Genomic DNA, 24,732 nt, shown 5'->3' on the forward strand with positions numbered 1-24,732 from the left:
TTCAAGTACATAATAAAAACAGTAAATAAAATGAAACAAATACTTATATGTAGTAAAGAATATAAACAAATATGAAGTGTCATCACCGCAACTGTCAAATAAATGTTACCAATTTATGCCAAAATATCACCTGCGTTCGATTATAGTTACAGTGTATTCCGAACAAATGTGCTTCATAAAAACGCTTTATAGTCCATTTATACAAATTAAATGAAACATATTATTGTGTATTTCTATAAGTTGACATTAATAGAAATCTTTAAATATTATTTCTACGCGTATATAATAAAATATGTCTAGTGCCTGTAATGCCAGTGTACTCGGCAAAGTGATTCTAAAAAAACACACCTACCGCCTAAATATTTCGTGTTGGTATCATTTGACGTCACGGGCTTTGACGCGGATGACGTGCAACGGTAAGTAAATTAGATGGAGTAAAAATAGGCCAATACCATTTTCTTGGAACGGATTCCCATCCAATAGCAGATAATCTAAAAAGTTCAGAAGAACTTAAACCAGCATACTTTGAGTAATCAGACTCTGGAAAATCATACACTGCAGGAACCAAATCCCTTTCTTTGCAAAAATCTGCATTTTGCTGCTGCGTGAACATAATTAGACCTCCATCTGTTGTTGCAGATGGAATTGCTCTGCTATTACGGGGTGGATATAAGTGGTTTCTTCTATGATCGTGTCATCATTGGTGCCTTCGATTCTCGTATTATTTGAAAATACTATTTCCGCTCCTGAAGACAGCTGGCTATAATTTCAATTATCAATAAAGCCCGCGTCATCTTCATCTGCTGAATTTTTGTCTGTCAAAACGTTAGTATATGAAGATTCTATGTAAACGGTTCTAAGAAACATCGTTATTACTTTCGTTTTCATCCAAAGCTATATCGAGATCTTTCAAAGAAATTCCTCTAAAAATAAGAAAAGTAAAAAAGAAAAGTGAAAACAACATATCCAGCAAACCGCCTAGCGGTTCCATTTGGGAACACCCATATTTTTGGCCTAATTACGAAAAAATCAAAAGACGAAATGTTACGAAAACCCGTATAAGTTGTTTATTAAAGTTTTTGAAAACCAAAACGAGGATCTTAGTGCAGAAAGTAATAAATGAAACACTTACACGAGACAAATGACCATATTTTGGTACAAACAAAATCAACCGTAAATTAAAAATTTTTATTACACTGGAAAATAGGTATAAAACTAAATTTGAGTTGTTCATTCAAGAAGAGGTAACCTTGAACTAGAAATAGGCCGAATCTCTGCGAAATTTCACCTAATAATATGGTAAATAGACTCGGATGCGCACACAATTTGTTGGCTCCATATGCTACCCGTAGGCGTTAATGGGTTAATAAGCGTAAATGAATAAACATTACATTATTATACAGGGGGTCCCGAAAAGATTGGTCATAAATTATACCACAGATTCTGGGGTCAAAACTAGGTTGATTTAACCTCACTTACCTATATACAATAGTGCATACAAAAAAAGTTACAGCCCTTTGAAGTTACAAAATGAAAATCGATTTTTTTCATATATCGAAAACTCTTAGAGATTTTTTATTGAAAACGGACACGTGGCACTCTTATGGTAGGAACATCTTAAAAAAAATTAAAGTGGAATCTGTGCACCCCATAAAAATTTTATGGGGGTTTTGTTCCCTTAAACCCCCCCCCCCAAACTTTTGTGTACGTTCCTATTAAATTATTAGTGTGGCACCATTAGTTAAACAAAATATTTTTAAAACTTTTTTGCTCCCTAGTACTTTTTTGATAAGCCAGTGTTTATCGAGATATTTTGAATATTTGTCGAATCTACCACATATTTGTATATGGTTAAGTAAGATTGTAGCGACCTGTTAATAATCTGAAAATTTATTTATAATTTACATTTTTAGGCATATTTTGAAAAAGAAGCCACAACTCGATAAAAAGTGACTTATCAAAAAAAGACTAACAGGCAAAAAGTTTTAAGAATACTGTATTTAACTAATGGTACCACAATAATAGTTTATTTAGAACGTACACAAACATTTGGGGGGTTTAAAGGAACAGAACCCCCTTAAAATTTTTATGTAAACATATTAAAAAAGAAGCCGCATCTCGATAAAAACTGGCTTATTGACAGAATACTAAGAAGCAAAAAGTTTTAAAAACGTTGTGTTTAACTAATGGTACCACAATAATGAATTAATTGGAACGTACACCAAAGTTTGGGGGGATTTAAGGGAACAAAACCCCCATAAATTTTTTATGGTTTGAACAAATTTCACTATAATTTTGTTTTAAGATGTTCCTGCCATAATAATGACACATGTCCATTTTCAACAAAAAATCTCTAATATTTTTCGATATATTGAAAAAAATCGATTTTCATTTTGTAACTTCAAAGGGCTGTAACTTTTTTATGAGCACATTTGTACTAAGGTAAGTTAGGTTCAATCGAACTATTTTTGACCCCAGAATGTGTGGTATAATTTATGACCAATCTTTTGGGGACACCCTGTATAGCTTACCCCTTAATCTTCTATAAAAACTTCTTGGATACTAGACTTTTCAGCAGTAAAACTCACGTACAAACATATAATCACAGAGCGACTTGTGCGGTGTTGACCATGATACAGGTGTTGACGACTTGCGCGGTGTCACTACTTTTTGAATTACGGCATCTGATTGACTGAAATCTAAATCATGTGACAAATGGTTAGATGCGCAATGAGCAGACCTATCCAACAGTATGTATATGTCAAAACCGTTAATTTTCGACTTAAGCGGTGTTGGGACGATATGTAAAAAGATTTTTTCTACGGACAATATTTTTAAAATTATTCTGAATGTTTATAAACTACAAAATTTCAAAAATTTTACATTAGAATTTTTGACTATATTAAATAATTTTTTATCTTTTTTTAATCCATTTTGATAGTATCACTCTCCAACTTTCATTTGGCATACGCAGAATTGCCCTATTTTCATTATTTTCTGTCTTATATTATTGCAAAAGGGGTCTGGGATAAATAGAATAACTTTTAAACTAATTAATGGACACATCTCAATTTTCAAGGGGTTTGTTAATTACCCCAATACCCAACTTTAGGTGAAACACCAAAGTTCTACGTTGGTTTTAATAATGGTTATTAAGAAATAACGATTTTCACTTATTTTGCAGTATGCAAAGCAACAAATTGACTTTTTAACTTTCAAAAACCGACACTTTGAAGCTTTTTTCAATGTTTTAAAAAATTTAATTTTGTAGTTTTATGTCAACTATTTAGCTTTTAATGGAGTGCACAAAATCGAAAAAATCGCGTTTTTGCACTAAATTGTTAATAATTAAAAAACGGCTCCAAATTCTAGGCAGGAAACAGGCAGGTTCTCATTCTATAGGTCTACAATAACTTAAAAAGTTGTCAGCTACCTGAATATTTCAGTGTCCCGAACATGGTCTATTTTTTGCTTATTTCCCTGGATGTTACCTGCTATATTAGACATAACCAAGGATCAGTCAGTCACTCGATTAGTCTTAAAATTATTTATCTTGCCCTTGTATAAGAACACGATAATTGAGATGCAAAGGACGAAATAAGGTCATTCTTGGGAATGAAAAACATGCGGCTGTTGCGCTCATCGCTGAACGATTGTAGCTGAGCGGTGATCGGCGGTGTACTGCTTATTATGTGGTTGTTTAAAGAATTGTTTTGATTAAATCCTCTACAGGTGTTGTGAAGCGTCTACCTCTGGAGCCGCTAGCGTCAATTTTTGGCGACTGGTCTGAGAAAACGCACTCGCAAATGCTGAGCAGTTATAGTGACGCGCGTATGTGATTTTGGAAGTTTTTTATTGGTGAGATTTTTAGCAGTTTGTTAAGTGAAGCTTATTTTTATAAGAATGTCTCATTTACATCATCTCCTAATAAATGGTTGTTTATCAAAAAATTTTGAAGTGTCCTTCTTATTATCTTCTTATATTGCATGTTTTTTCTAATCTTGGAACACTTAACATTTCTAACATGTGCTATTTCTAACATGCCTTCTGCTAGCAGGTATTTTAACAGTAAATGTTTTCTTTTAATAATAACATTATTAATAATTAAAAAATGATTTTTTTATCTTCTTCTTTAGGTGCCGTGTCTGTATTCAGACGTTGGCCGTCATCATGTTTACAATTTCCTGAAACCTCTCTCTATCGGCTGCTGCGTGAAATAATTCTTCTACTGTGCAGCCACACCATTGTCTAATACATATTACGCAACCATTAAAGTTTCTTTCGACCAATCCATCTCTTACCCTCCACTTTTCCTTGTATCATAAGGCAAAGCAGATGATATTTAGGTCCTCGAATTATATGGAGGAAGTATTCTGTTTTTCTCTTCTTTATGATGCTTATGAGCAGACGTTCTGAATTCATCATTTGAAGAACATCTTCATTGGAAGTGTGCACTTTTTTTATACAATACTATTAAATTTTTTTCGATCCCGGCAGATATTATTTTAGATATTTAGATCATTCGAAACAAAAAAACTCTTTTGTAATTTGTCTCTTAATTCAATTGTTTTCGAGTTAAAAATATTTTAAAACATAAAAAATAACGATTTCCAAGGCTCAAAAACACAAGTAAAAAATATTATTTTGTAATCGTCAAATACCTAAATTCAAGATCAAATTCTTCATCAGGTCCCGATAAGAATTTTTGCCACGTTTTATTCTAAAATATATTTTTTTAATTGTTAATTTAATGAGGAGATTCCTTATGGGAAGACAAACGATCGGGTTGCATTAACAACTAAAAACAGCATAGGCGTAACCGGGGGCGGTTTGGGGGTTATAATCCCACCCCATTGGGAATGTACTTTGAGCTCTATACGCTTAACACCATACCCCCCAGAGACCTTTCAGTAGTTGTAACCCCCTTGTCTTTATAACTTAGAAGGGAGTTGATAGTACCAAAAATATTTTAACAAATATATTATATTGTTTCTTTAAATTTGTTAAATGTAATTAATAGATTATGGCAAATTATTAATTGTAAAAATAGATTTAGTAGTTTAGTAAAAAATGTAAAAATATAAAAAAAAATATCTGTAATCCCATCAGGAAAAAAACGACCTGGATTAGTCACTAGAGGCCAGGTCATATGTATGAACAATAAATAAATAAAAAAAAATAAAAAAAAAAAGTTGTAACCCCCTTAGGATCATCCTGGTTACGCCGTTGAAAAACAATGTTTGAAAATGAAATAAGCCCAAAATACTTATTAAGAACTGATAGAATAACGTTTGAACTTGAATTTAGGTACTTCGTAATTTCAAATTATTTTTGACTTGTTTTTGAGCCCTAAAAATCGTCATTTTTCGTTTTTAAAGTTATACTCCTTTAGGCGCGATTGAGAGTAAAATTTCATAATTCTGCGCGCATGCGCACACAGACAGTATGTACTTAGTTGCAATGAATTGTTCAGAATTAAAAAACGGGTCCGAACTCTGGAGAGGAAACAGATAAGAGGTAGAGCATTGGACTAGAGATCGAGAGGTCGCGGGTTCAAATCCCGGACGATTCAGGTTTTTTTTATTTTTGGTAGTTTTAATAAAAAAAAATTGAATGTGGTAGGTAAGAAAGTTAGTTTAATATTTAAATAAAATGCAAATATAAACAGTTAAGTATATTTGTTTCGTTGAAATTATATAATAGAAGTATAACTTCTTAAGTGCGTACAAAGTAAGGGAGAGTTGGATAAAACGGGATAGTCGGAAAAAACGGGATACCTAGCCTAGAGACCCAACTAGTGGTGCTATCAATCGGACAACGACGGAAACTTGTTATTAGTCGTCATTTTAACATTCTCAGTTCGTTTTACCTTGATGCCACTATTTGATGAAAAGTTGTTGTGTTTAGAATTGTTTGACTCTATTTTTTTGATACTTTGTACTTTTAAGTGCGCTGTTTTCTACATTATACTGCCTACATAAATAAAAATATAATTCCGGTGATTATTACATTTAATTAAGCAATCATTAACGAATATTCTCATGTGTGTGTAGTCTACCTAATTTTACTTTCACATTTAGGCAGCAACCACTTTTGTTTTGAAAAATGTCTGAGTTGGACAAAACGGGACACTTATAAGTTGGATAAAATGGGATACCGTTTCTTATGTCCCGTTTTATCTACCTATTTATTTGTTGGCCTAATAATTTTTTAAATAGAGATATGAAGCATTTTATCATACCGCAGAGAAGAACAACATATTTTTATGTGACCTTTGTTCTGATATACGTACCTAGTCCTAAATAAAAGGTCTTATTTCCCATTTTGCCATAAAATATAAAAAACGCCTATTTTTAAGTTTCTGATTACTGTAGATATTATTCTTTCAAGAGTAAATTTTACTAGACAATTTAATGTCTACTTAATTTAGACATAAATTAAGTTTTAGATAATTTTATACAAAAAATTAAATACTATAAACCTATCCCGTTTTATTCAACCGTGGTTGGGTAAAACGGGATGTGTAGGACTTTAATAAATATTTTTTTTTACTATTTTCCAGTTATTAAAAATAGCTAAAGATATGTTTTTTGTGTACTGCAATAAATGTTATACCTATAAAAAATAATATTATGATACAGTAGAACCCCGCAAATCCGAACTAATTGGGGGGACAGCCTGTTCGGATTCCGAAAAGTTCGGATTATCCGAAAGTTAGCCTAAGAAGCTAACGAAGATGATTTTTAAAAGATTTGGACTGCCACCGATCCCTTTATGAAACCCTATCCGCACGTTTATGCCTCCAATATTCTAAAGCTGAAAAATATTTAGATCACTGAAATATTAAATCGCTAACGCCAGTAGTTTTGTTTCGTCAGGGGACATGGAAATTCGGCCATGTAAATGATTCATTTAATTTGTAATATGGATATTGATTACACTATGTTTCTCATGTTTCTTATCTTTTTCAATGTTTTCGTTCATAGTATACCATGGAAAATGTGTATTATGCTGCACATTCCTTTATTGATTGTGTTTAGTCTAACTCGACGCTTTTATTCACCCATTAATGTTCCAGTGTTTAATACTGTAGCTAGCATCTTACGCAATTATTTTCTCACATAATAAACATGTTTTTAAATTTTTATTTTGAATTTTTAAAAATTTTTTTCACTTTCCGTTGGTTCGGATTTGCCGAAAGTTCGGATTTGCGGGGTTCGGATTTGCGGGGTTCTACTGTAATTTCTTTAACATATTTTCCGTAGTAAAAGTAAACAAGAATGGTATCCCGTTTTGTCCAACTCTCCCCTACACACACATTCTTTTTTTTTTTTTAGTTTTAAATTGTTTATAACTCGCAAACGATCAACTTGGGGAAAATTACGAAAGAGCTTTTTTGTTTTGAATGATCCAAAGAATCTAAAATAATATCTGCAAGGGCCGAAAAAAGTTTAGTAGAATTTATAAAAAAAAAAGTCAGTTTTTAATTATTAATAAATTATAGTCTGGACAAAATTATAGCGGGCACGCTTTGTTTTTTATAATTTTTAAAATACTAACATTACATATCAAATAATTTATATCCATTAAACAGATAGGAGAAGGTCGTTCTTATATCGGATCTTACTTATAATGGAACTGACTTAAAAGTTTTTCAGCCCTATGTATCTACTTCACTCGCCCAGATACTTTGTCTTCGGAACGTCGCGTCTTTGTCAGCAATAAACTGCTGCTGCTGGCGGATTGTTAGGGGTTGACGCGGACGCGCTACACAGATTGAGGTCTATAATCATCGCTTCAGTAAAAACTAAAAACCATGCCCCGGAATCTTATATGGAAAAATTGGGGATTTTCCCCCACCACTTCCACACCGATCAGCTAAATAAAAAGAATGACAGCCTATCTCGCTCACGAAGAAGAAAACCCATCCCCCCATTACATGGAAGAGACGGCATGGTATACACCATAGAGGATAAAGTAGAGGCGATGAGGGCTACACTCGAAAGAGAATGCGACCTAAACTACCACCAAGACGAAGACGATGACTTCCTGGAAGAAGTCGAAGAACAAGAAGAAGGACCAGAAGACCCAGAGGACATCATTCCCCCAACATCACCGGAAGAAATCAACGAACACATCCGAAACAGTTCACCGAGGAAAGCACCTGGTCCAGACGAAATAACAAACAGAGCCCTAAAGTATTTGCCCAGAAAAGCTATAGTGTACTTCACAAACATAGTGAACGCGATACTAAGATTCAAGATATTCCCGAACAGGTGGAAAATGGCCCACGTCATTATGATCCCAAAACCTGGTAAGAACCACACATTCCCGCAGAACTACAGGCCAATCAGCTTACTTCCAGCGATCAGCAAGATAGTGGAAAGAATCATTCTTAGCAGACTGCAAGCGGAAACAAATAGACTAAACATTATCCCAGAAGCTCAATTCGGATTCAGAGCAGAGCACTCCAGCGAGCTACAAATACTCAGACTAACCGAGTACATAGCAGCTGGATTCAACGACAGGCAGTACACTGGAGCAGCGTTCCTGGACGTAAGCAAAGCATTCGACAGAGTATGGCATAAGGGGCTTCTATACAAAATGAGGGGCTACGGGTACAGCGGGGCTATGACGAGGCTAATCTCATCGTACTTGGGCGACCGGAGTTTCAGGGTTCGGATAGGACAAGTCCTGTCCGAACTCGGGAACCCGGAGGCTGGAGTACCCCAGGGAGCGGTCCTGTCACCCCTGCTGTACACGATATACACCGCTGACGTACCTAGAACACCAGGTACCCTTATGAGCCTATACGCCGACGATACAGCGATAGCGGCCAAACACAGAAATGTAGATATAGCAGTGACCAACCTGCAAACAGCACTACAAGAAGTAGAGGAGTGGAGTATAAAATGGAAGATAGCCATCAACTCGGAAAAGACACAAGCGGTTCTATACAAGAAAGGAAGACAACAACCAGAGGAACAGCTGACGGTACAGAACACCCCCATCGAGTGGAAAAACGAAGCTAAATACCTAGGAGTCATCATGGACAAAGGATTAACCTTCCAAAAACATGTAGAAGCCACAGTCCATAAGGCCAACATAGCAAAAGCAACACTAAGAGGACTTACAGGCAGAAAAAGCAAATTAAGACTAAAAACAAGGTTAAGATTGATAAACAGTATTATACTACCGGTATTAACATACGCATCTCTCGCATGGGGACAAGCATGTAACACCCACAAAAAGAAGATCCAAGCGGTCCACAACAGCAGCTTGAGAGAAGCCGCCAGAGTCCCAAGATACGTCGCAGAAAGATTCCTGTTCAGAGAACTCCAACAGGTGAGAGTCACCGAAATCATGACAGACAAAGCAAGGGTCAAATTCGAGGAACTGGAGCACCACCCAAGTCATATACTGCGAGAGATGCTAAGGTATGATGAGTTCCACCGATGGAAGCATAGAAGACCGAAACAGCAAATAGTGGAATAAAGTGATCAAAAGTGAAAAGTGATAGTAGTCTGTTCGTAGCTCAAAACAAGTGCCGAAGATAGCGTTACATACGGAGATCCAACACCACGATCACCTCCAAGGTAAGACAATTTTAGAAAATTATAGAAGGGCGCAGGCCCCCAAAAAAATATATTCAAAAAAAATAAAAAGGCGTAAGCCCCCAAAAAAATATAAAAAACCATAAAAAACACATAAAAACTCGAGCAACAAGTCATTGGGCGGAGCCCAATAGGGCTCAGCACGATGACTTGGGGCCCAAGCAAGCAATTTTTAGTACCGCGGTTAAGTAAGTAAGACGATAAAGGCATAGAGCGCATCACGCTGAGCCTAAGATTTTTGCATTCGATTAGGGTACCACATGGAATCTTATTACCCAGGATTCCATTGTGAAGAGCATTTGGCTACGATAGTTGTGCCCTCATCGCGCATCAGCGTGCTATGGGGGGGAAAGGGATGGCCTGGGGCATTGGAGCGAGGTGGGGTGATCCCTGTTTACACTCGGGTCAAAACACCTCGCCCCAATGAATTCATTTAATTTGTAATATGGATATTGATTACACTATGTTTCTCATGTTTCTTATCTTTTTCAATGTTTTCGTTCATAGTATACCATGGAAAATGTGTATTATGCTGCACATTCCTTTATTGATTGTGTTTAGTCTAACTCGACGCTTTTATTCACCCATTAATGTTCCAGTGTTTAATACTGTAGCTAGCATCTTACGCAATTATTTTCTCACATAATAAACATGTTTTTAAATTTTTATTTTGAATTTTTAAAAATTTTTTTCACTTTCCGTTGGTTCGGATTTGCCGAAAGTTCGGATTTGCGGGGTTCGGATTTGCGGGGTTCTACTGTAATTTCTTTAACATATTTTCCGTAGTAAAAGTAAACAAGAATGGTATCCCGTTTTGTCCAACTCTCCCCTACACACACATTCTTTTTTTTTTTTTAGTTTTAAATTGTTTATAACTCGCAAACGATCAACTTGGGGAAAATTACGAAAGAGCTTTTTTGTTTTGAATGATCCAAAGAATCTAAAATAATATCTGCAAGGGCCGAAAAAAGTTTAGTAGAATTTATAAAAAAAAAGTCAGTTTTTAATTATTAATAAATTATAGTCTGGACAAAATTATAGCGGGCACGCTTTGTTTTTTATAATTTTTAAAATACTAACATTACATATCAAATAATTTATATCCATTAAACAGATAGGAGAAGGTCGTTCTTATATCGGATCTTACTTATAATGGAACTGACTTAAAAGTTTTTCAGCCCTATGTATCTACTTCACTCGCCCAGATACTTTGTCTTCGGAACGTCGCGTCTTTGTCAGCAATAAACTGCTGCTGCTGGCGGATTGTTAGGGGTTGACGCGGACGCGCTACACAGATTGAGGTCTATAATCATCGCTTCAGTAAAAACTAAAAACCATGCCCCGGAATCTTATATGGAAAAATTGGGGATTTTCCCCCACCACTTCCACACCGATCAGCTAAATAAAAAGAATGACAGCCTATCTCGCTCACGAAGAAGAAAACCCATCCCCCCATTACATGGAAGAGACGGCATGGTATACACCATAGAGGATAAAGTAGAGGCGATGAGGGCTACACTCGAAAGAGAATGCGACCTAAACTACCACCAAGACGAAGACGATGACTTCCTGGAAGAAGTCGAAGAACAAGAAGAAGGACCAGAAGACCCAGAGGACATCATTCCCCCAACATCACCGGAAGAAATCAACGAACACATCCGAAACAGTTCACCGAGGAAAGCACCTGGTCCAGACGAAATAACAAACAGAGCCCTAAAGTATTTGCCCAGAAAAGCTATAGTGTACTTCACAAACATAGTGAACGCGATACTAAGATTCAAGATATTCCCGAACAGGTGGAAAATGGCCCACGTCATTATGATCCCAAAACCTGGTAAGAACCACACATTCCCGCAGAACTACAGGCCAATCAGCTTACTTCCAGCGATCAGCAAGATAGTGGAAAGAATCATTCTTAGCAGACTGCAAGCGGAAACAAATAGACTAAACATTATCCCAGAAGCTCAATTCGGATTCAGAGCAGAGCACTCCAGCGAGCTACAAATACTCAGACTAACCGAGTACATAGCAGCTGGATTCAACGACAGGCAGTACACTGGAGCAGCGTTCCTGGACGTAAGCAAAGCATTCGACAGAGTATGGCATAAGGGGCTTCTATACAAAATGAGGGGCTACGGGTACAGCGGGGCTATGACGAGGCTAATCTCATCGTACTTGGGCGACCGGAGTTTCAGGGTTCGGATAGGACAAGTCCTGTCCGAACTCGGGAACCCGGAGGCTGGAGTACCCCAGGGAGCGGTCCTGTCACCCCTGCTGTACACGATATACACCGCTGACGTACCTAGAACACCAGGTACCCTTATGAGCCTATACGCCGACGATACAGCGATAGCGGCCAAACACAGAAATGTAGATATAGCAGTGACCAACCTGCAAACAGCACTACAAGAAGTAGAGGAGTGGAGTATAAAATGGAAGATAGCCATCAACTCGGAAAAGACACAAGCGGTTCTATACAAGAAAGGAAGACAACAACCAGAGGAACAGCTGACGGTACAGAACACCCCCATCGAGTGGAAAAACGAAGCTAAATACCTAGGAGTCATCATGGACAAAGGATTAACCTTCCAAAAACATGTAGAAGCCACAGTCCATAAGGCCAACATAGCAAAAGCAACACTAAGAGGACTTACAGGCAGAAAAAGCAAATTAAGACTAAAAACAAGGTTAAGATTGATAAACAGTATTATACTACCGGTATTAACATACGCATCTCTCGCATGGGGACAAGCATGTAACACCCACAAAAAGAAGATCCAAGCGGTCCACAACAGCAGCTTGAGAGAAGCCGCCAGAGTCCCAAGATACGTCGCAGAAAGATTCCTGTTCAGAGAACTCCAACAGGTGAGAGTCACCGAAATCATGACAGACAAAGCAAGGGTCAAATTCGAGGAACTGGAGCACCACCCAAGTCATATACTGCGAGAGATGCTAAGGTATGATGAGTTCCACCGATGGAAGCATAGAAGACCGAAACAGCAAATAGTGGAATAAAGTGATCAAAAGTGAAAAGTGATAGTAGTCTGTTCGTAGCTCAAAACAAGTGCCGAAGATAGCGTTACATACGGAGATCCAACACCACGATCACCTCCAAGGTAAGACAATTTTAGAAAATTATAGAAGGGCGCAGGCCCCCAAAAAAATATATTCAAAAAAAATAAAAAGGCGTAAGCCCCCAAAAAAATATAAAAAACCATAAAAAACACATAAAAACTCGAGCAACAAGTCATTGGGCGGAGCCCAATAGGGCTCAGCACGATGACTTGGGGCCCAAGCAAGCAATTTTTAGTACCGCGGTTAAGTAAGTAAGACGATAAAGGCATAGAGCGCATCACGCTGAGCCTAAGATTTTTGCATTCGATTAGGGTACCACATGGAATCTTATTACCCAGGATTCCATTGTGAAGAGCATTTGGCTACGATAGTTGTGCCCTCATCGCGCATCAGCGTGCTATGGGGGGGAAAGGGATGGCCTGGGGCATTGGAGCGAGGTGGGGTGATCCCTGTTTACACTCGGGTCAAAACACCTCGCCCCAATGAATTGTTACACCCGAATGTACTCTTTCGAGAGGGTGGACATTCCCACAGGTCGGGTTAAATCAAATTGCTTGCTTGCTTCGCTCACGAAGACTTTAACCAATCATTTATGTTAACACCATACCTGAATGTCACAAATAAAATAATCAAACGAGGCTTAACTCGGCAATGTCTATTCTGTCAAAAGTAATGACAGTTAGAGTTAGTGCAAATAATTTTCTATTAGTTTACAGTTTTTATTGTATTATCTTTAACGATGTATTCTTAGTAATTTCAATTTAAGTTGGTTCCTTATCCTTCGTTTATAAAATGAAGTTTTGTTTTAGTTACGAAAGAACTTTGGTGTTGTGTTAATAAAAAACTAAACATGGTTTATTATTGTTGTGTACCAATCATAGAAAAGTTAGAGAAATGAATAGTTTATATCTGTTTTATCTGAAACAACAAATAAATACACGTACCTATATTTAGAAAAACATTGTGTAACTTTTTCATATCCCTTTTCATTACTAAATTTGACAGCAAAAATGACATATTTTGTAACTTGAGAATTCCGAATAATTTATAAATACTTTAACAAGCTTAGTAAGTTCTGGTATTTTATTTTAATAATATAGGTGAGATTATTTCTTGTAAAATAAGAAGATATTTTAATTAGTAACGAAATTGCCCACAAGAGGCGCTAAACGGATAAAATTAATGCTTGTCCATTTGAATTTCCCGCCAAATGGTGATTAGTTAACGCATCGGACGCAAATGGCGTAAGGAACCAAATTTTTACAGTGAGTTGCCTATCTATCCGGTAATACTGTATTATTTATCTATGCTAAAAACACTCCGGTTGCGATCGTCGAGTAGGAATCATCAGTCTGCGACGATTGTTCAGCGATGAGCGCAAGTGCCGCTCCCGCTCCAGTAAAAACGCACCTTAAGATGGATGAGGATAAGGTGATTTTACTTTTATTACTTACCAAACTATTGCCGACAGGTACAGTATATTGATCTGCTGATGTTGATACATTGTTGATCTTTTCCTTAATTTCTTTTGTTAGAGTTTCAATTTCAGGTTCCTAAAATTATATTTACGTGTCTTGAAAATTAAATCTATGAAAATTAAAATTATCAAAAAAAGGTAGAAAGTTCTTACTGTATGCAAACTCTCCATTAATATGTCTTTACTAGGCTGATCATCTTTTTGTGTAAATAAGTTTTCTCTTTCGGTCAATTTTCCTTCCAAGTTTATAAAACAGGTCCGTATTTCATCCCTTCTTATTGCAGTCAAGTCTAAAAGAACCACGATGAAAATTACTGTAATAAAAAATACACAAGGAACAGAAAGAATTTTTCCTGTCGCTGGCTGTATACCATCAATCACAAAAATTGTTTAATGAAAAATCCTTTGCAAAAGGTATAAAATTTATTAAAAGCCCTTTAAGGGCTACATCACAGAACCTTTTCGATATTTAAAAATATCATCATCAGTGTTTAGAACTGGTTGATCACAAGCTGAGCCACCAAAGAAATACCAGAGTATGATCCCTTTAAATGGTATACAAATTTGTTAAATTAGCATATTTGCTTTAAATTCCAAAGGGTGGATAACATTTATAAAGAATTGGGCCCGTGGGCATAGCATGACTCTCCCATCACGTTGATGTTAATTTAAAGTTGCTATCTAAGGCAGGCCGCACATCAAAGAAACATGAAACAAAACGTGAAACGCGTTTTATGAAAACAAAACAATGCTAAACAAATAGACGTCCGCATATCTATGAAACGAGTGTGATTCATGACCATGAAACATTTTTATTTTCTTGAAACGTGTTTCATGAAATAGGACGTGTTCTATTTTTCGATATCAGTTTCATTGTTTTGAATAATTTATTACGTGCGTAAAAGCCGACCAAGAATTTAATATTGCATTGGTTTCTGTGGTGGAGCAGAACGAAGAGTTGTACAATTATAACCTGGAGTAGTACTCGAATAGACAATAAAAAGAATATATCGTTTTTTTTTTAACCAGGACCCACAATAAAACAATGTAAATGTTTGAATACTCATTCTATAAAATTATTGAAATTTAGCAAGATGATTATTTAATTCGTTTGCAACCAAATATTATGTACTATGGGTATGATTTTTGGACAGCAATAAAAGAGTTTCCACAAGAGCAACGACCTCGTCATCATCACTTTCAATTCCAAGTCCGGTTTTACTTTTTTTTTCTGGATATCAAGGGGTGCTTATTATGACACTAATATTTTCTTAAAAGATTTGCCCCGGAACACCCATTTTCATTCCTTTAATGGGGGTAGGGAAAAATCCTACTCCATCAGTAGGGTTTTTTATAAATATATATTATGTTTATTGCAACATCCCTGCGGAAACTACCCTTATCCCTGAAAATAAGTTTGGCGAGCATGTTTTTACGATTTTTTCGTTATCTATATATTTTTTTGAAACAACGCTTATACAGAATTAAAGACCACTATTTTCTCTACAAATAAAGTCCTATGCATTTTTTTCGTATAAGCAACCGTTACGGCACAATGGCGCCGCAAACCTCAGAAATGCTTTGACGGGCTCCAGTTTTTGTGTTTTTCGTTCTGATGTTCAAATATCGAAAACGTTCTGTGATGTAGCCCTTAAAGACATTTTAATAAATTGTATACCTTTATAAAAGATTTTTCATTAAAAAAAATTTATTACTATACATAACCATAGCGCTATAAAAACAGTATCCAATAGTGCAATATGCTCCTACCTTTTTGTATTAAAGACATTTTTGTTGCAAACAATTTTATTTTAATCGTTTTATTGTCTTCTCCTATAACGTATATTGTGTCATTTATCCCTATGTTAACATCCAAAATCCTAGAATAATTTGATTTATACGTTACTTGCATTTCCTTTCTAATATTTCGCAAACCTAAATTGTAAATATCGATATGGTCCTGAAAAATATAACACGTTAAACGACCATTGATTTAAAGTATTTCAAACATAACAAAATAGACGGGAAAAGGGAAGAAACTGAAAAATTTTACGAAACACTAAACTTTGAATTACTATAATATTATTATTAAGTAATGATTTATTTGGTTCAGAAACAAATAAATAAAATACCAAAAAATGACAAACTTCCAGTAAGTGGAGATTAAATAAAACAGTCTTCTAAATAAACTAGGAGACCGTAGCAAGGTTATGGTAGCCTGGGTACCAAGACACGAGGTTCATAAGAGCAATGAAAAAGCAGATGCAATTTGTCAAACAAGGCTCATTAATGCCATTTGTTGAACCGTAGACTAATCTCTGGAATGATGTGAGAAATTCACCAGGAAGGCAGGCCAGACAGTTTATTATACAGTGTGGAAGGCACTTATGGAATAAAATTATTTCTGTCCTTGTTTTAAAAAATTATAAAAAACTCTGAGACCTGTCGATTTTTATATGTATATGTGCGCTTTTTAAACGTAAATTTAAATATACAAGGTGATTCACGGGAGCCTAGCGTAGTGCATAAGCTTTATTTTTAATAGAACGCCCTATATATTTTTATATTATTAAAACTGCTTAACAACCTGATTTCAACGAACTGTTTCATGCGAGGTGTATTATGAATAATACAGAGTGAAATTTTGAAATTATAAAGTATGGAAACCACTTATGGAATAAAGTTGTTTTTGTCCTTATTTAAGAAATTTATAAAAACTGTTGGAATATTGATCTAAATATACAGGGTGAGTCACGAAAGTCTAGCATAGTCCATGATCTTTAGTTTTAATGAACCAACCTGTATATTTTTATGTTATTAGAAGCTACTTAACAACCTCATCTCAATAAAGTTTAATATGTGGGGTCTATTATAAATAATACAAGGTGAAAGTTTGAAATTATTTAAAAATTTCGTTGAGACATTAAATACAAAACCCAATATACTGATACTTAGTTTAGCACATTAATGTCTTTATTTAACTAATTTAAAAAATAATAGCCTTATTTAAAATGTGATAAATTATTAATTTCAAAAATTTTGCATATGTAATATCTTGACGAAAATCATGCATAATTTCAAAGTTTCACCTTATATTATTTATAATAGACCCTTCATAATATCCTTTTTTGAGATGATGTTATTAAGTACCTTGTAAAAATATAAAAATATACAGGGTGCTTCATTATAACTAACGATCATGGACTATGCTACACTTGCGTGAATCACCGTGTATATTTAATTTTATTTTTAAACAGTGAATATTTGAATTAAAAAGTTGAAGTATCCTAGCATTTTTTATAATTTTTTAAAATAAGGACACAAAAAATTTTATTCCACAAGTAGTTTTAATTTTAAATTTTCACCCTGTATTATTCAAAATACGCCATACATAATATAGTTTGTTAAAATCAGATTGTTCAGAAGCTTTAAAAATTAAAAAATATACAGGGTGTTCCATTAAAAATAAAGCTGACGAACTATGCCAGGCTTGCGGGAATCACCCTGTATATTTAAATTTATGTTTAAAAAGCGCAAATTTATATATAAAAATCGACGGGTCTCAGCATTTTTTAAAAAATTTTAAATCAAGGATAGAAATAATTTTATTCCATAGGTTACTTCCACCCTATATAACACTCAAAAGATGAGGAGGCCGAAAGCCACCTCATTAAATCTATCTATCTAATTGGAGATTTCAACGCCAAAAATTACCAATAGTTTTTATAGGAGAAAATATATACATCAATATACACTCCTGGCCAAAAAATCGGGACACCTTAAAAATGCGTCATTTTTGATGTCTCGAATTTCCTAAACCTGTTGTCCGATTTAAGTGCTTTTTTTAATATATTATAGCCCTATTCTTTAACAATATTGCTGTATTAATCTTGTTGCTAGACAGGTAACTTGTCATTGTATACCGGGTGTACCAATCAAACTGTATTTTTTTCTCAAAGTTCGCCACACCTTGTGGATGGTTCTAGCATTTATAAAATACTGAAATTAAAACCAACTATAGCCCCATGTCTTAGATACTTTAACAACTAGCCATGTTTTTCATCAATACAGGATACTTTTAAATGAGTATGGCAAACTTTAAAGCGTAATTTTGCATGAAAAAATACCATTACTCGTACGCGCGCCAATGGTGAATATAAAATTCTTAGTTGTATGTTAAAAAATTCACAATAACTACCTGTTAAAACTCACCAAATATCATTTGCATATCTCAACCGGTTTTAGAGCAATACATAAATCGTCAGTTTTTAAGAAAAATTTCAACACTACGTATATCGGAAACGAAGCATTTGCGAACATACATTTATAAAGCAAACTGTCATTTTATTTTATGCAGAATTACCCCTTAAAGTTTGTTGTACTATTTAAAAATACTCTGTATTGATGAAAAACATGGCTAGTTGTTAAAGTCCCTACCGTTTTTATTATTCAACATAAGCGAATGAATCAAAAAACAGAATATTAAGAAAACCTGATGCTATAGTTAGGTTTTAATTTCAGTATTTTATAAATGACAGAATATTCCACAGGGTGTGGCGAACTTTGAGAAAAAAATACTGTTTTATTGATACACCCGGTATACAATAACAATTTACCATTTACCTGTCTAGCAACAATATTATTATAGCGATATTGTTAAAGAATAAGGCTACACTATATTAAAAAAATCACTTAAATCGGACAACAGGTTTGGGAAACTCCAGACATCATAAATGACCCATTTTTAAGGTGTCCTGATATTTTTGACCAGGAGTGTATATGGTGTGCAGGAGGCCTCAGATCAACATATAAACAACACAATAGGAGCAAAAGTAGATAAAGAACTAACTGACCCAATTGAAGCTGACAATGGGATATGACAGGGAGACTCCCTGAGTCCTCTATTGTTTATCATGATCATGGATGAAATAATAAAAAAGTAAAGAACGAAAAAAGGATACCAAATGGGAGAAAAACAACTTAAAATAATCTGCTATACGGACGACGAAATACTAATCTCTTAAAGTGAAGATGATATGCAACGTATGCTGCACCAACTGAATATAACCGCCTGAAAATTTAACTTGTTCATTTCCCAAAAAAAGACCAAATGCATGGTTATAACAGCAAATCTAGTACGGTGTAAATTAGAGTGGAAGGGTCAGATAATAGAACAATTCACGGAGTTTAAATATCTAGGCATCACACTATTTAGTTACGGAAAGCTCGAAACAGAAGTGGAAGATCAAGTGAATAAAGCAAACAGAGCCGCAGGTTGCCTGAATGAAACAATATGGAGAAATAAAAATATCGAAAAAGAAGTGAAAGGCAGAATTTACACAACAGTCATCAGACCAATAATGACATACGCGGCAGAAACATGACCTGATACAGAAAGGACAAAAAGAATGCTAGAAACAGCAGAGATGAGACCACTTCAAAAAATCGATGGTAAGACACTATGGGATAGAGTTAGAAGTGCAGATATAAGACGCAGATGCAAGGTGGATAACATTAATAACTGGGTAAAAAACAGAAGAGTAGAATGGAACGACCACATAAGCCGAATGACAACAAATAAAGTAATATGGACGGCGAGAGACGCTTCTTCAATAGGAAAACGATCTGTAGTAAGACCTCGAAAACGATGGAATGACAACTTACTGGAGGTACATTGAAAAAAAGACAGAGCCATCTCTACACAAAAAAGAAAAAGAAAAGTTGCTGAAAGAAACGTGGAGACAAGAACACCGAAAGAATGGACTGACGTCACACTGTGCCCGATTCACAAAAAGGCGACAAAGCTTAAGCCATAATTATAGGGAAATCACATAAGATATCACAAAAAATAAATAGAATATAAGAGAATATCAATGTGGATTAAAAATAGGACGAAGCACACTAGGAACATCAAATTTTCCTGCTGAGCGAGATACAAGCACAAAGCTACGAATATATGAATCTACAGTGGTCCTATTCATCGATTTTAAACAAGTTTTTGACATAGTAAAACAAAAAGAAATATACAAGGCACTATATGAAATGGATATTAGTGAAAGATTAGTAAGGATTATAAAAGCAGATACTTTGATATCAGTGAGGGAACGCGACAAGGGGACCCTCTGTCACCACTGTTGTTCAGTATCCTTCTTGAAACTTGCCTATCAACAAAAAGACCAATGCCTAGCATAAGCTGATGACATAGTACTGATAGCCAGAAGTAAACAAGAATTAAAAGAAATACTAAAAAGACTAGAAGAGAAAGCGAGAAAAAAGGGAAATACATAAACAAAGGAAATATCAAATATATTGAATAGACAGAACGAGAATACATACAAGGACAATACATGACAGTTATCTCAGAAGGAGAAATATATACATTAGAAGAAATAGAATGATTCCAGTAGGTACCTAGGAGTGACATTCACTACGATACCAAAAATCTAAGCAAGAATTATGGCTGGTAATAGTTTTATATTTACTCTAAACAACTTTTTAAGAAGCAAAAACATATCTAAAAGGAAAACATAAAGGCAGTTTTTGTTTATATTCGATTCAGATTTGGACCACTATCTCCATATAGCTATTTCAGCATCCTCATGCCTCCTCAGTGAAGCTATGCAGTCACAACTCTGAAAGGAATATAAACAATCTGCCTATTTAAGGGAAACCATCGCGATCCAATGATTCCACCTTTTGAGACGCAATCTAGCGACATCTCTCGTATTACGAGGAAAACAACGAAAAGCCCTAGATACAAAGTTTACTACTTTTTAAACAATTAGAATAATTGAAATAAAAATATAATAAACAATATTTTAAATCTAAGACTTTTCGTTAATAAACTGCTTTCTGGCTGCATCCCGATGTCCGGATTTTACAATATATAATCACAGAGACGACGAAAATAGGAGAAAGTAAATAGAGGACACTTAGGCCACGCATTTACCTTCTCTTCTTCTAGGAAAAGGACCGAAAGACAGTTTCTAAATACTCAAAACTGAGTAAAAAAAGATAAAGGCTATATCTAGAAGGGTTAAGATAAGAATACATAAGAGAATGATACATAGGACCTATAGCATTATATGCCAGTGAAACATGGACGATGAACAAAAACGAACAAATAATGCTCCAAGTGTGGCAAGGAAAAGTCCTCAAGAAAATATTTGGAGGAATGCTATGGAATATAATGTGGATAAAGAGACCAAATATAGAACTAGAGAAGATTTATGGAGGACCGAATATCGTAGGGATTATAAAATCACAAAGACTAAGACGGCTGGGAAATATCCAAAGAATGCCAAATACGAGACTACCCAAAAGATTACTAAATACTAAAGGAAGGAATAGAAGAAAAGAAGAAGAATGGAGGGCCGAAAACCAGGTGGAAGAAGGATATTGAGCGGATGTATTATAAATACTATTAACTAAATTAAAATAATATTATGAGAAAAACAATTTTTTAGTTAGGAAATGAAGAAGAATGGAGAGGAATGGAGAAAACTAGGCTGCCACATAAAATACAGATGTATGTTTGTTGCGGTATTTAATTCAATATCTAATATATTGTAATAACCTTTACTTACATTATAAGCTACTGCCAAATGTGATGTATCATTTATATTAAAAATTGTTGTTATTAAAATCACACTGTCTGTTATAAATCTGTTTTGAACCACAATTTCAAATCCTAAAAATATAGATGTTAATATTAAATGATTTGTCTGACTACAAATATTACTATAATAAAATATATTAATAAATAAGAAAGTGCATTAAAAAAATAATTTAATTTTTAACAAATTAACATATTTTCTTGTTGTTCTTGGCAATTTGTATTGCTTCTTTCCAAGGTTTGCCCTTATTCTGTAATATCTCTGCTATTTCTCTGTTCCACTCTTTTATTGGTCTGCCTCTTCTGTTTTTTCCTATTGGTTTAGCTTTCCAAACCCTTTTCACTTGCCTGTTACCGTGCATTCATGATATATGACCGAAACATGCAATTTTTTTCGCCTTTATTGTGTTTAATTTTAAGTTTGTTTATTATTTCTTCATTTATGAGTCTCTCTGTCCTTCTTGCCCCGATCTTTCTTCTGAGATATTTCATCCCTGCTGCTTGTATTTTAGTTAGGTGTCTTCCGTTTAAAATCCAGTTTTCTGCTCTATATGTTACGTTGGCCTATATATTGCTTCACATATTGTCACCCCTAATTTGCTCTATTTTTTGTTGATCTATTCCCAATTCTATTAGGTCATCCGTGTCTTTTTTCCTTGTTATTTTCATTACCTGTGTCTTCTCTCTTTACATTTAGGTTGTATTTTTTTGCTTCTGGTTTCCATTTTTCTAAATTGTGCTTCAGTTTCTTTGCTGCTTTAGCTATGTCATCTGCAAATATGTATATCTCTGAATGTATCATTTACATTATATTCCATTATATACAGTATTTGTTAAAGGTTGTCTTACATTCTTTCACCATCTCATCTATTACATTTATAAAAAGTACTTGGCATAAACTACCTCCTTGTCTAACTCCTTACAATATTTCAAATGGTTGCGATTACATTTTTTTGTTCTTATTGTATTTATAGACCGATCAAAGAACAATCTGATCCAAAAATAAATAAAGGAAGGCTGAAATTTTGGGAATAGGTAGTTCAAATTGCCTTTTATTACATAAGAAAAAGTTTACAATTCTACATCCCCTCCATTTTACAAAAATGGAGAGGAATACTCCTTCTCGGGAGTGAAAAATATACATTCAAAATAAATCCAGAATTGAATAAAATCACTAATTCTAAGCAACTATTGTTCTATAGAGTTTTTCCCCAAGCCAATACTTTTCGAGTAATTTTCAAGTGAATATGTTCATTTTCAACAAAAAAAAAATCATGATTTTGGACGGTTTTTGGCAAATAACTCAAAAAGTAAGCATCTTATCGAAAAAAATATTCTTAACAAAAATATAGCTTATAAAAAAGTGAAAAAAATGGTGTAAGCATAAAGTCTATAGACTAAGTAGAAGCAAAGTTGTTGCTAATGAAATGAAGGTTCTTCTTCGTCACATTCCAAATCGAATATTTCAACGTGAAATAAACAAAAACCTGAGCACTTTTCGGGGAAAACTAGTTACAAGTTTTTTAAAGTGTTTAAAAAAAGGTTTATTTTTATATTTTAAAAAAACTTCTAACATTAAAAGTAAGTGAGTTACGCTCAAAATATTGTTGGTCCCTTTTATTTTTTTGGTAAAAATAATCGCGAAATCTCCCCCTAATTAGAATTTAATCTCACCCAAAATAAATTTAATCGTTACCGCTTCACAAGTTACTTTTCTTATGTATTCTTTTTATATGATCTGTAAGTTTCATAGGTTTAAAGTGGTTATTTTTGAAAAAGCTGTAGTTAAAATGGCTTGAACGAGTAACTAATCCAATTTTGAACAACCATAGCCTAACCAATTTTTGTCTAACAAACAAACAAAAAAATCCAAATTATTCATAAAATCAAAACATCATTATTTTGAATAAACAAAAAACTTTTTTTAAAATTTAAAAAAATGTTTATTTTAAAACCAATTTTTTTCAAAAATGTGTACATTCGACCAATGAAACTTATACATCATATAAAGAATACATAAGTAAAGTAATTTGTGAAGCGGTAACGATTAATTTTATTTTGGATGCTAATTAGGGGTTGATTTTCGCGATTTTTTTACCAAAAAATAAAAGGACCCAACATTATTTTAAGCGTAACTCACTTACTTTTAATGTTACAAGTTTTTTTGAAAAACACAATGAAACCTTTTTTTAAATAATCTAAAAAAGTTATTATGAGTTTTCCCAGAAAAATGCTCCGTTTTTTGGTTATTTTACGTTGAAATATTCGATTTGGAATTTGACGAATAAGAACCTACTTTTCATTAGCTACAACTCTGCTTCTACTGGGTCTACAGATTTCATGCATACGCCATTTTTTCACTTTCTTATAAGCTACATTTTTGCTAGCAATACTTTTTTGATAAAATACTTATTTTTTCAGTTATTTGCAAAAAACCGTCCAAAAACATGTTTTTTTTTTTTTAATGAACATATATTCACTCACAAATAACTCGAAAAGTATTGACTTAGTGAAAAAACTCTATAGAACAAAAGTTGCTTAGAATAAGTCATTTTATCCATATCCGGACTTATTATGAATGCATATTTTTTCACTCCCGAAAAAATATTTTTCAGCCCGTATTTCCCAATTTTTGGAAAATGGAGGGGATGTAGAATTGTAAACTTTTTCTTATACAGGGTGTTTCATTGGGAAACGGAAATACTTTAATTGTGAATAGAGGTCACCAAGGCGGTTCTAGGTATACTACAGTGTTTGCCCTACCAACTTTTATAACTAAGTTACAGGGTGTTTTATCGATTTTGCCAATTTCTTTCCTAAGCCATAACTTTAGAACCATCCTGTATATTTTTTTGTTATTTGGTACACATGTGTCTCATCCAAAACCCAAACGACGGACATACTAATTACAAGAAAAGTCCAGGTCCGGATTAACAAAAAATTATAAAATA

General features: G+C 34.3%; 1 protein-coding gene across 1 annotated transcript in view; it reads right to left on the reverse strand.

Moving 5' to 3' along the window:
- LOC114333090 (uncharacterized) overlaps positions 1-24,732 on the reverse strand; it is a 250,686-nt gene that overhangs the window by 179,000 nt on the left and 46,954 nt on the right. Inside the window, exons 7-10 of the mRNA XM_050663634.1 lie at positions 21,753-21,856; positions 15,937-16,126; positions 14,320-14,456; positions 14,144-14,242 (exon numbers count right to left, since the gene is read on the reverse strand). Coding sequence (XP_050519591.1) covers positions 14,144-14,242; positions 14,320-14,456; positions 15,937-16,126; positions 21,753-21,856 — 530 coding nt within the window. The remainder of the gene's footprint in view (positions 1-14,143; positions 14,243-14,319; positions 14,457-15,936; positions 16,127-21,752; positions 21,857-24,732) is intronic.

Source organism: Diabrotica virgifera, chromosome 10 (genome assembly GCF_917563875.1).
Source record: "Diabrotica virgifera virgifera chromosome 10, PGI_DIABVI_V3a".
In the NCBI taxonomy this organism is placed as follows: domain Eukaryota; kingdom Metazoa; phylum Arthropoda; class Insecta; order Coleoptera; family Chrysomelidae; genus Diabrotica; species Diabrotica virgifera.